The sequence below is a fragment of the Antechinus flavipes genome, chromosome 2 (assembly GCF_016432865.1).
Source record: "Antechinus flavipes isolate AdamAnt ecotype Samford, QLD, Australia chromosome 2, AdamAnt_v2, whole genome shotgun sequence".
Classification (NCBI taxonomy): Eukaryota; Metazoa; Chordata; class Mammalia; order Dasyuromorphia; family Dasyuridae; genus Antechinus; species Antechinus flavipes.
The window spans coordinates 265416404-265430681 of NC_067399.1; the positions used below are offsets into that span (position 1 = coordinate 265416404).

At 34.5% G+C, this 14278-nt stretch overlaps 1 protein-coding gene across 2 annotated transcripts in view; it reads left to right on the plus strand.

Annotated features, from left to right (window-relative positions):
* LOC127549190 (formin-like) overlaps nt 1–14278 on the plus strand; it is a 344725-nt gene that overhangs the window by 305897 nt on the left and 24550 nt on the right. For both annotated transcript variants that reach the window (XM_051977020.1, XM_051977021.1), the window contains 2 exons: nt 2980–3031; nt 11080–11229. In XM_051977020.1, the coding sequence (XP_051832980.1) occupies nt 2980–3031; nt 11080–11229 (202 nt within the window). The remainder of the gene's footprint in view (nt 1–2979; nt 3032–11079; nt 11230–14278) is intronic.

Sequence of the window (14278 nt, forward strand, 5' to 3'; positions counted from 1 at the left end):
ATCAAAGGTTATACAACTAGTGGTTAGATAGTTTGATAAAGTAAAAAGAACAGTACACTGGGTATCAGGAACCTAAGTTCCAGTCCTGACTTTGTCACTAGCAGGTCTTCTCTAAAACTCATATTTGTCATCTATAAAATGGTACCCGTCCTGACCACCTCATAGAATTGTTGAGGAAATGAAATAAAATATCACGTAAAGATATTATAGGTATGAAAACATTTTGGAAAACCATAAAGCTTTATACAACTTCATAGTTGTATCAATATTATCATCATAATTCCCAACTATTAAATTTCCATACTATGTAAAGAATTTTTGCCCTAGTGCACCAAAGACAGAGCACAATACATAGACTGAAATTCCTATAAGAAGGATTTAGGTCAGACAGAAGGAAAAGCATTCTAGACAGGTGATATGCAGAGCTTTAAGAAAGGAAAGTGCATGTCTGAGATGGTCTAAGTCAGAAGGTTTCAAGGCAGATAGAATAGGGAATTTTGAGGAATGTGTCCATCACCATTAACTTGGTTTTGAGGAATATACATACCATGCATTCTCATGTACAAAGAATTAGACCACCAACAATAAGGCTTAAGTTTGGGGTTATTGCTTGGTTTGTTCTTTAAACTGGAGTGAAGATTATATTGATTTACAGGAAGACAAAATAAAATCCAACTAGCCTTTATATGCCTCCATTTTCTCATGTGTAAAATAGATATAATAATAGTTACACTATATACTTCAAAGGGTTTTTGTAAAGAATGGTCTTTTAAAAGCCTTGTTGTTCTTAGGATTAATAATACAACAGATATATCTTAAAATTAATGAAATTATATCAACTATAGTAGTATGGTATAGTGGAAAGAGCACTGGATTTAGATGCCCATGACTTGAGTTTGAGTTTTTGGTTCTGCTACTAATTACATATATGGCCCAGAACAAGTCACTCTTATCTCTTGGCCTGAATATTCTTACCTTGAAATGAAGGATTAGAACTGATTTCATTAATCTCTATCAATCATCATCATCTGAAACATAAAATGTGTACTTCCTTGAAAATCCTTTCACATAAACTTCATGTTATACTATATAGGCATAATGTATTACTATAATATTGCATATTATAATAATAGTGATCAGGACAGGTTATACAGGGAAATAGTAGAAACTGCTACACATCATTGCAGTTAACCCCAACCAAAGTAAAATTATACATTCACGATTTATTACCTGAAAGGTAACACATCCCCTTGATACAAATTCAGACCTCAAGTTCTTCAGGAGAATGCAGTCAATAAACTGTTGTGAAATTGGATCATTGTCACAGTTCAAAGTATTACCAGTAACTGCCCAGACAGAATAGTGATCCATAAAAACTTAAGAACAATGTTTTTTATGACTATATAAAATATACATATCCTCCAACTGCAGTGAGACAGAGAACTTTCAAAATATAGACATTGAAATGCAAAATAGATAAAATTATGCAGTGTAGGAAGAGAACACAATACATATCATTCTCATCATCCTGTTTGCTTTCATTGAATTTATTGAGGATAAGCTTACATCCTATTACTTAAATTTAGTAAACCACAAAAAGGAAGTATTTTATCCACTTGTGTAGTAGTCCACAGAATATTAAATATAAAAGAATAACAGCAAGCTAGCATCTTGTCTCAGGATTGTTTTCATCTGAATTTCATTGGGAAAAGATAAGAAGAATAAGAATGAAAAAAATGATAGCCAACACTTATGTGGTGCTTTAAAGTTTGAAATAATATAATATATTAATAGAATATTGATATAAAATATGACAAAATATAATGTATTTTATTTTATTACTCTCCCCTTACAAATAAGGAAAATGAGAGTCAGAGATTAAATGACTTGCCTAGGGTCACATAGCTAGTAAGTTATAAAAGCATAATTTGAACCCATGTCCTCCTCATTATAAATCCAACTCTTTTCTACTATATCTCCAAATGGCCCTATTAATCAATAAGTATTAATTAGGAGCATACTTTTTATTTAGCACCGTGATAAAAAAAAAATCAAGTACAAATATTTTTGCAATATATGTCCTACTTTTTTGAGTTTGAAAATGTATATAACTCTTAAAGTTTGGTTTAAAAAAAGGGATACCCATAATCAGAATGTATGAAACTAAATATCAAAAATGTAAACCATATTTCAAGATGATTGTTTGGCCAACCCTTTTTACTGCATTAAAATTGTCTTCAACTTCATCATAATGTGGGGTTGTATTCCATGGTGCCTTTAAGTTTCTATGATGAGAACTCAATTTAAAAAAAATGAATGTTAAGAACTTTTTTTAAAGAATCCGTTAAAATTGCTGTTGTAGAAGAAGGTGAAGGGTTGATTAGGTTAGGAAGAATTTTTAGCCTAGAAGGATTGTAAAAAAAAATTTGTAGTTTTCTGAGTTGGATGCACAATTACTATAATATCATTTCTGATAGCCTCCTATGGTTATGAGTCTAAGGATTCTTAGGAGAATTGAAATAATCATTTATCATTAGGAGACCTTGAAGACTATCATCCTCCAGTTAAATTAAAGAATAAGATAAATATCTGTTGAGGTGAGAATATGCCATATTCTCAAGTATATGATAGACTCTGTGTTTATTCAACATCTCATTCAGCCCTGGGATGTGAGATTCTTGAGAGTACTTCACTTTTGTTTTTATATCCCCAACACCCTAGCATACTGCTTGGCATATAGTAGGTGCTTATTGATGGTTAGATTGAATGAATAAGTAAATGGTATAGAAATGCATATACAATCTCCACCATCATATTCCAAGTTATCAACTCCAAATGAGTGTTGATATTGTAATTAAAGACACTATTTTTGTTTTGTTTTTAACATAAATTCTCAGATCTCAAGCATAAGATAAAATGGCAGTAGGTGTGGTAGAGTATAGAAATTTTTTTGTAATTATAATTGTTCTTCCTTCACAGCAAAAGGAGAGCATAAAATGGAAGAAATCCACTTGGAGAATGCTCAGAAAAGGTAAGAAAAAAGTAATCAGTTTCTCTTCTTCTAGAAGAACTATCCTCTCAGTCCCCTCCTCTTTTCCAAGAGGAATAATCCACTGGAAATTGGATTAGAAGCTCTTAGAGAAGGTGGTACAATCTTTCCCAAAGTGATTATTCTATCCCTGTAATTTCATTCCTACCTTTGTATTTTTTACAAATTGTGCCTAAATAGTTTTAAAGAGGGGGTAGGATTCTGGAAGATGGTAGAGTTGATTAGTAAATTTCCAACTCTTCTGATTTCCCCCAAAAATAGAACAAATATGCGCTTCAGGACAAACATAAACTGGTAAAAAAAAATCTAGAAGATTTGGGGCACAACAGGGGAGAAGATCCAAAGAAAGACTGGGCGGGGGAATTAGGCCAGGTGAAGTGCAAATACCTTCCTCTCCAGGCTCTCTCTGCAGAATCACCACCTGGGGAGCCCTGGGGCTAGCTGAGTGTGGCTGTACCCTCTGCAAGAACCACTGAAATATTCACCTCTGGACAGCATGTGCAATCTGGGTCTAAGTCTAGGAAGACTGAGGGAACCTCGGCTGATTGGAAACATGAGGCCCAGCTGTGCTCCAAAGATGTGGCCCTGGACAGGAGGGGACCAGCCCCAGTGAGTGCAGAAGCAGTGGGTCAGGGATGTTGCTGACTGTGAGCTCATGCTGGAGGGTGGAGCTCTTGGTTCAGGGTTCCTGGTCAGAGAGGAGAGCCGAGATGAAGCCAGAAGCACCATTCCCTCTACCCCAGGATTAGAGATTTTGCACTCTTATAAAGAAGGGGAAAAAAAGGAACTAGTAAAATCGAACCAACCCCACAATAGAAACATACTACGGGAACAGGGAAGACCGGGGTTCATTTTTCGAGGAGGACATTGAAGTAAAAAAAAGCTTCTGCCCCAAAGAATATTGTGAAATGGTTCCCTGCTCAGAGAGAATTTATTAAAAAAAAAAAAAAAAACTCAAAAAAGAATTTAAAGATCAAATGAGAGACCTTGAGGAAAAACTAAAAATAAAATAAAAATCATCCAAAAAAAAAAAAAAAACTGAGATTATGAAGGGAAAAAAAAGGTAACCAACTAGAAAAGGAGATACAGAGTCAAAGATAAAAATAATTATTTAAAAATTAGAATTGGACAAGAGAAAACCAGTGAAGCTGAGACCAAGAAGTAACAAAACAAATTATAAAGATTAAAAAAATATAACAGAATGTGAAACATCTTACAAGAAAAATGACAGATCTGGAGAACAGATCAAGAAGAGAAAATATAAGAATAATCAAACTGCCTGAAAATTGTGATTCAAAAAATGGACCTTGACACAATAATACAAGAAATAATCCAAGAAAGTTGTCCTGGAGTGATAGAACAGGAGGGGAAAATAGAAATAGAAAAAATCCTCGGATCACCACTTCAAGATCCATTATGGAAAACACATACGAACATTATTGCCAAATTTCAAAATCCCCAGATTAAAGAGAAAATTTTGCAAGAAACAAAAAACAAAACAAAACAAAACAAAAACAATTCAAATACACTGTATCTACAATTAGAATTGTACAGGACTTATCAGCAGCCACAATAAAAGACCACAGGTCCTGGAATCGGATCTACTGACAATCAAAAGAACTAGAACTGCAGCCAAAATATCATATCCAGCAAAATTATCTATAAAATTGAATGAGAAAAAAAAAATGTGATTTGGGATTTGCAGATTTTCAAGATTTTCTCTCAACCAAATCTGAACTTAATAGAAAATTTAACATATAAGAGCCAATACCAAAGATCAGTTACAAGGAACTCAACATGGACAAATTGTTTATCTTTTTTATAAATGGAAAATGAATACCATATGTTTGATTGTCATCAACAGTAGGGCAGTTCAAAAGAAAGATTGGAACAGAGTTAAGGCAAAAATAGTAATTCTGTAAATGAGGTGCAGAGGAAGAATGGATACAGAGGCATTAGAGAGGGAGGGAGGGCTCATAGTTCTAAAAACTTATTCACATCAGGAATGGGTTAAGTAGGCAACTGTGTGTGTGTGTGTGTGTATGTATATATACCATGAAGTATATAGCACCCTCTAAAATCTATAAAGAAATAAGGGGAAGAAATGGGAAGACTGGGAAGCAAAAGGTGTGGGAAGAAAACAAGGGAGAGATACATGTGGAGGGAAGTTAAGTAATAGCAAGACAAGTTTAGGAGCAGAATTAAAGCAATGAGTCAGGAGGGATAGGAAAGATACGTGTGTGTGTGTGTGTGTGTGTGTGTGTGGACGCACGCGAATAAAGGGAGAGGAGATGTGGTATGTGTGTCTATGTATTGATATGTCTATGTCTATATAAGTAAATCTATCCTTTCTTAACTACTAAGCTGCTTGAGAGAGAGAGAGGAGTTGAAAGAGGAGAAAAAAGAATAAAATAAAAAAGGTGATTCAAGAGGGAACAAAAGAACAATTTACAAGGAAGTAAAAGAAATATGGACATTCCTTAATAAAATTTCTTCTAATAGTTATATTTTGTTGATTTGGTAATTTGTTATATATTTTGAATCCTCCCTGATGTCAGATCTGCTGGACATATGACAATGTTCTCTTTTGTTTTGTACTCCTTTTCTGTTTTCTTTTTTTCTTAATTTTTTTTAAGTAAAACAAATTATTTTTTAAAAATAGTTTTAAAGAAACACTTCCCTCTTCATTATCAATATGAATAGTATATTGGAGATACTTTTTGTAAAGGAAAAAAAAAAAAGATAGTTTAATGGGGCAGCTAGGTGACACAGTGGATAGAGCACCAGCTCTGAAGTCAGGAGGACCCGAGTTCAAATCTGGTCTCAGACATATAACACTTCCTAGCTGTGTGACTCTGGGCAAGTCACTTAATCCCAATTGCCTCACAGCAGCACCCCTCCCTCCCAAAAAAAAAAAAAAAAAAGATAGTTTGAAGATGGAAGATAATATTAAGTGGTTGTGAGTAAAGGGTGAAATGTCCTCACACTGTTCTCTTAAGAGGACACATCTATGAGGAAAAGACCAATTATTTAAGATAATTTCTTAACATTCTTTATTCCTTTTGTATAGTTCAATCAACTCAACAGTCTCTCCCTTTTACAAAGTTTATCAGAGACCTTATTCTTTAGAAGTTCTCAAATAAGAGCGTGTAATTGGTGTGGATCTTTGCTTATTCAGATGTTGGACAAAATTCCCACAGCATTCAAAAATGTAATGAGAAAAATATTGGACATTAGAAAAACAAAGTACAGTATTATTCCATGCTGCTAACATAAGTTTCTGTTTTACTTTTAACTATCAATTTTGTTTGGGGGTTTTTGTTTGTTTGATTGTTTGTTGGGGGAGGGGGATTTGAAATCCATTGATTCCCAAGCACTGGGTAAGAAAAGATTATGGATCCATTTATGCTTCTTTTTAATAGGGCACATCATCTGGTCATTTTTCCACTGCACCTGCTTACATTGTAGATTTGGTGAGATAGGAGTGTTAGGGAAAATCTTTCAGTTTTCTAGATGTAGAATTCTCTTTGCATCATACTTAATTCAGGTGGGATATAGTTGTAGTTATAATATAGAGTCTGTCTAAGGTTCTTTTGCCTTGAATATATATTATTCTTTTGTTTCTTAGTATCTAAAGGAATATACTTGTCTTATAGTACTGTTATTTTATTCATAGAGGGAATTCCAAAGAAGGTACTACTGTCAGAACACTCAGAAATGCCATTTTCAGAATAGAAATTTAGTTTGCTATATTTTTCAAGCTTGAAGAAAAAAGGCCCACCTGAGTGGGTAAAGCTGCTGCAGTGCTAAAACAGTGCTGAATGAGGCTGTAAATTGCTATTGTCAGCATTTTCTATGGCTTTGTGGTGAAGGTAGTCTAGCTTTCATGGCAGACATAAAAAAAAAAAGTTAGATTTCATCTTTAATGTGGAAACCACAATTGTTTAGTTGCCCTCTTAAAAGAAGGTTGGTGGTCAGTGTTGTAATATTCATGTGAGATTTGGTCAATTCTTCAGTTTTATCCTCAAGAGAAACAATTTACTCTGAGGCTAGAAAATATTTGCTTTTCCTAAGCAATTTCTGAAGGACATACATGGAAAACAATAAGTGAACATGTTCCAGTGTGGGATCTTACACTGTAAATACAATTTCCTGGGATTTTTGCCCAAGAGAAGATACAGAATAATTAACTTTGCTGGAAGAAGGAGGGGGAAAGGGTCTTTGATATAGTCACTATCGATGCCAAATTTTTGGTTGAATTAGGGTATAAATCAGACAGGAAATTGTAGGAGAAAAAAGAAGATAATTAAGGGAGTAATTTAAGGGTGGGAAAAAGAATCATATGAATACAAAACATAGTTAGAAATCAATTTTTTTTAATTGAAAGTTACTTTCAAGTAAGAAACATTCTTATCTTATGGACTGCTGTCTATTGTTAGAGGCTATTGATTTGTTCTTGAACAATCTGTTAATATGATTAGTTATTATTTTTTGAACATGAAAGCTCATTTTAGACTATTTACATTACCCAACTTTAATACTTATGAAATTAAATTCTAAGGAAATGTATGTTACATTTGGCGCTTGGTATCATGAACCTCTCAGATTTATGTTTAATTTCTAGGTTCTTCTTGAGAAGACCAGCAAATATTGACTCAAATCAAGTGTTTGGTCTTTGGTGAAGTTGGAGGGATTAGCTGAACTAACTCAATATTCCAACAATTTGTTTTCTCTGATTTCTCTAGAGGTACATTTGCCATCAGTTTCCAAAATATACATGGAGAATTGCTGAAATTCAGCATTCCCTTTAGTTTCAATCCAGTAAGTGTTAGCTAACAGGGCCTCAGAATCCCAAGGAGTGGGGAGGACAATGAGTATGTATGGTTAGAGTCTATTTACATCTTAGGAAACCAAAACCTCAGAGATGATATTCTTTTCTCCTTCCCTGTGATAACAGAGATTCTCCACTCCATAGTGTCATTCTCTGAAATGGCTTCAGTGTTTATAGTATCATCAGGAGTCTGTGGATCTATTCAAACCCAATGTTTGTTTTTTGCCCCTTTGCTTCATGCTGCTTGTGAGGAAGGAGGCGACCTTTCTCTCCTTCCTCTTTTTGGAACACATTTCTCAGTACTAAAGGTAGACTTACTGAATATCTATTCATGTGCCAACTAAATGTGAAAGAATAGAGAGGAAATTAATAAGAAATAGTTTGTGTACTATAAACCAGACCTTTAGAATGAATTTAAAAGTTTATAAAAACTACCTAAAACAGAAAAAAAAAATTTCTTTTTAAATACCCATCCCACTTACCAAGAGAGATATGGAACTACAATAGAAAGAACATAATTGGGAGTCAAGTCAGGATACCTGGATTCTAATCTTGTCTCTGACACTAACTAATTTTGGAAAATAATTTCACTTATGTGGGACTCATTTTCATCTTCTATAAAATGAGGGGTTAGAACTAGATAATCTGTAAGATTTCTTTCCAGATATGACAATCTGCATCCTCTAAATATTCCACAATAAATTCCTCTCTGTTATTATCTATCTAATTTGTCACTGTTTCCATGATAATGCAACTGTTTGTAATAGAAAAAAAATGCTTCTGATTTTATTTGATTTCCTAGGAATTTTTATTTCCATAGTCTTAAAATTTTGCATTTCATTCAAATAGGAAAATAAAGAACATTGCTTCTTCATTTTTATTATTTCTCTTTTTCTGCTTATCAAGATATGTGTATTTAAAATTACAAGACTCAATTTCTCAACTGTTCGGTTCTGCAAATATGTATTTTATCTAGGATATACTGCAACATATCTAACATATATAGGACTGCTTGCCATCTTGGGGAGGGGGTGGAGGGAGGGAGGGGAAAAATCGAAACATAAGCGAATGCAAGGGATAATGTTGTAAAAAATTACCCTGGCATGGATTCTGTCAATATAAAGGTATTATTAAATAAAACAAAATTTTTAAAAAAAGACTCAATTTCTCAGTAAATGAGTGAAATTATTGACTTGCTCCCTTCCTGCACTTCCATTCTTTTAATAACTAAGACATAAAAGTCCCTGACCAACATTTTAAATTTGTGTTAAAAATAGATTTTTTTATTTTTTTATTTACAGAAGCAAAAAAAAATTATAAGACTCTGAGCTGTAGTTCTAGCTTGGATCTCTCCTAATCATGGTCATGGAATCAATTAGCAGTTCATCTGTGAAATGTGATAAAAAAATCTTATGAGATACATATTGCCCAAAAATTGAAAATGAGATAAAAGTATGAATCATAGCAGTAAAGGAGCTTTAGAGTTTTATAATCACTGATGCACAGAGTTTCAATAGAAGTCCTATATTCAGAATGGCCACAAAAATGTGGAGCCTGCAGGAGATGATTGAGCATGGAATCATAAACCTTGCTGCCCATAACTCCTTTGATTACTTTCCAATGCCCCAGGAAAGAGATCCATTTACTGAATTGTGCTTGCTTTTGGCAAATAAGCCTTTAGTACTTGCTGGAGAAAGTAGGTACAGAGAGTGAATAAGGACAGGGTTTGAGTTTAGAAATAAAATTTGCTGCCTATGTAGAATTTTGTATTTACTCCACCTAACTTGGGGAGTCTAGGCTTTTCTATAGTGAAAATCACTACTATTTACATACCCGTTTAAGGCTTGTAAAATACATGTTGTACAGTTCTCACAGCAATTTTGTGAGGTAGGCACTTATTCTCCCTATTTTGCAGATAATGAAATTGAATTGTGATTAAGTAGCTTAACCAAGTACATTTCAGAGGTCAGATTGGAACAGATGTTTCTATCTCCATGTTCAAAACTTTATCTAATGCTACATAGCTGCTTGTAATAGCTAGCATTTGTATCATACTTTATAGGTTTGCAAAATGCTTTAGATAGATTATCATATTTGAGCTTCACATCAACCCTGTGAGGTAGGTACTGGCATTATCCCCATTTTATGAATGAGCAAATTAAGACTAGAGTGCAAAAGGGCAGCTGGGAGTCCAATGGATAGAGAATTGGGGCTTGGAGTCTGGAAGACTTCTCTTCCTGAATTATCTGGCCTCAGACACTTCCTCACTGTGGGACCCTGAACAGGCTGCTTAACTCTGCTTGCCTCAGTTTCCTCATCTGTAAAATGAGTTGGAGAAGGAAATGACAAATCACTCCAGTATCTTTGCTAAGAAAATCCCATATGGGGTCGTGGAGAATAGGACATGACTAAAAAATGACTGAACAATAAAGGGTGCAAAAAAGGATCATTAGGATATGAAGAGGCTTTTCACAAGGGCCTCAGTTTTTTCTCTGACGAGGTCTCTACAAGAAATTTTCTTCCAGTCCAGATACCTTTCCAGCTCCTAACCAAATCTGATTGGTTACACCAAGTACATGAGTTGATTTGTTAGTTGTTATTGAATTATGCTAAGTAGAATCATAGATTGTTGGACCAGGAAGGAACCTTGAACATCATGTAGGCCAGCTGCCTCATTTTGCAGAGAAAGAAACTGAGACCAAGAGAATGACTTGGGTCAGACCTCCAGTTAATGGCAGAGCTTGGGATGAGAATTAAGCCCATCAGGATTCAGAGTGCCTCATTCTGTCATGATTTTACATCTGCTATGAGAGAAAGGGGTTGAACTCAACATTTTCTCCTCTTATTCCACTCTGCCCCTACCCAACACACACACATACACAAATACATAAACACACATACATAGACACCCACAAATATACACACATACACACACACACACACACACACACACACACACACACACAATGTACATTTTGACTCCTAGACAAAAAACCCCAGAAGAATCAGGATCCCCAAAGAAATAGAATTGAGGGCTGTCATATTTGGTGATAATACTTGCCAAGGTTAAAGGGAATTTACAGTAATTATTAGACTGAGCTACTGACTAAGAATCCAGGCTTGTGAGAAACTTAGATCCCCCAGTGGGTTTATGTGTTGACAGTTTTCCTCCGTCTCTCCTCTTTCTTCTCTCTTGCAGTTTTGAAACAACGGTAGGCTATTTTGGGATGAAGCCAAAGTCCGGTGAGAAGGAGATCACACCCAACTATGTGTTTATGGTGTGGTATGAATTTTGCAGTGACTTCAAGACCATTTGGAAACGAGAGAGTAAAAATATTTCTAAAGAAAGGTAAGGTTCTAATAAAGTCATTAATACCACTTCAAGAGTCTGGGAAACTAGCTTCCCAAACTTAACAAATTACACTCCCATATTTCACAGGCGTCAGCGTTTGCTTTCAGATCAAGTGGACATCAAGGAAAGATTATTGCCTTGGGGTGCATAGGAAAATTCAGGGAAGACTTGCCGCACCACCACCCCCTTCCAAGCAGATAAACACACATGATCTGATAAGTTACACTTTCTTAACCCCTTCCAATTACTAGCTAGTAAAATGAAAGGGGAGCAGTGCTAATTTGCAACAGATTGCTTCTCTGGGCATTCTCATGTTGGGCTGGCCTAAATGAGGTGGTATTGCTGTCGCAGACAGTACAGACAAATAAAAGTGAATGCTTTTCCCATTAATATACTGAACTTGCATCAAAGGGAAGTCCCTGAGACTCAGGCCACACTTAACACAATGTTGAAGCCCCACGCTGGATTTACAGCGCCACTTCTGACTCCTTGTATCCTGCTTAGGACATCAAACTACATGCCGCTAGGTCTCATTGCAACCTCTTGATTTTATTAGTTAGGAGCTGAAGGAAAACCTTGGTTCTGAATCAGTTTGGGGTTTGTTTTCTTTCTTGAAAAAGACTGCATTTTTCTTTGTGTCTACCATATAGAACATCCCTACCTGTATTCCTGACTGTAAATGGTTCTAGCAGGTTGCCATCCTTTTTAAAGGAGTATTATTAGTCCAAACTTCAAACAGGTCTGAACTCCTGCGAAACAGATGTATAGACAAGTTGGTTAAGAGGGGGAAAAGGAAAAAAAGCGGTCTCCCAAAGTAAAGGAAGCTATTCCCATAGCCGACATCTACTACTAAATATTCACTGAAGGTTATCCTACTAATTATTACTGACTGTCTTTCCTTTCTAAAACCCTGAAATAATAAAATAGAAAGATTTTGGCATATGATTTTATACCTGGAAGAAAAAAAAGGTATTTCAATCTCAGCATGCCATGTCTCAAAAGCTGTTTAAGGGTTTTAAAGACTTTCAGTGCTTTAAAAAATAATAATAATAAATTTTATTTATATATAGTTATTTTTTAATGTTCAAATTACTGAGCAATTGTGCTCATTTCTTCTTTTTTTTTATTATAGCTTTTTATTTACAAAACATATGTAATGGGTAACATGGGTAATTTTTCTACACTGACCCTTGCAAAACCTTTTGTTCCAACTTTTCCCTCTTTCCCCCCACCCCCTCCCCTAGATGACAGGTAGTCTAATACATGTTAAATATGTTAAAGTATACGTTAAATCCATATATATTCTGTTATTATACTGTCTACATTTCCTCCTACATCCTCTCACCTGCCTCCTACTGAAGTTGTCCTATAGAAAAAAAAATTTTTTTTGAAAGCTATTAAGAATTGAAAACATGTTTATATATGTTAATGGAAACCACTTAAAGATCTTAGTTATTATCTGCTACTCCCTCACGCAGAATCTTTCAAGAGAAATATTATCAGGATGTGGAGCCTTTGAGTTGTACTATATCTGAAATGGCATGTATTTTGTTATGTCCCCTGAGACTCATGTAGTGATCCTTGTGGTAACTTAAGATAATCAATTTGTAGTTGCATGATACCTAGGTATCTTAGCCAAAATGCTGGATTGCATGACTTGGACCTGTGTTTTGAATCCTTCAACAATCACTTAATAGCTATGGAGTTCAGAGTCCAATGGTCAAGTCACTTTATTCTCAGTCTCAATGTTCTCATCTGTAAAAAGGGGATAATATTCTCAGGTTGTTATAAGGATCAAATAACATATGTAAAGCACTTTGAAAACTTTAAAACCCTATATAAATATTAGCAACAATTAGTCAGTGATCAGTGAATATTTATTAAGCATCTTCTATGTACCAAACACTGTTTTAAGCTATTAGTAGTTATAAAAAAAAAAAAAGTACAGGTAACTAGATAAAAGCAGATGGCTTGCTTTTATCATTTTCGTGACTTTTTTTTTGCCAATAATACATAACAAGCCTAATCAAAGAATTATAGAATTTGAAAATTGGTAGGGAGTCTCAGTGGCTATTAAGTCCAACTAATAGACAAAAGGAATCCCCACTATAGCATACCATATAAAAATATAAATAGACCATATTTAGGCTATATTTTGTCTAGAAATCAAATTTCAATGAAATACTTAATTGAAACCTGATGTCTGTGTGTGTGTATGTGTGTAGGCGCAAATATACACACATACATATATGTTAAAAATAGCTAAATTGAACCTCAAAAGTGTTGAGAATGGAGGTGGAAGTAGGACCAATTTTTTGTTTTGTATTGGTGAAATTTTAAATTTATATAGCTCTGTGACTAGACAGGTTGCAGAGTGTTATACCTATGTGTTGGGAAGGGTACTAGACTTGAAGTCAGAAGACTCAGGCTTATTTTCCAACTTTGTACCTTTATGACTTTAGCAAGTTTGGGAGTTCTTGAGTTTGTTTTTTTTTTTTTGTTGTTGTTGTTGTTTGTTTGTTTTTGGAGGGGGGGTGGTTGGAGCAAAATTTTCTTGTCTATAAAATGGAGAGTCAGCATAATCTATTAAGTAATTAAATAGAAAGTTGATCTCAGAGTAAGAAGGACTTGGATTAAAGTCCATGTTCTGACAAATACTGCTTTGTGTGATCCTAAGCAAATCACTTATCCTTTCAGCAACCCCACCATCTCTCTATGTTATAGAGCAGGTACTCATCTCTTTTGGTAGAGGGAGCTTCCTCACTGTGATATTATAGTTCTCATTTAAAATGCACACATAATATATGCTTTTATTCTAAGATTTAAAATTTCTTTTTAAAATTATCAGTATGTTATATGCATGTATATATGTTAAATTAAACATTATGTAATATTTTGTTCTTATTATTATACATGTCATATATATTTCTAAGTGCCTTCATAGTAGAGGAAAAGGAACACCACATGAAGTCAAGAGATTTAGCTTCTAGACCAAGCCTTGCACTAATTTCCTATTCTCCTTAGTGGGGAACAAATCACTTAACTT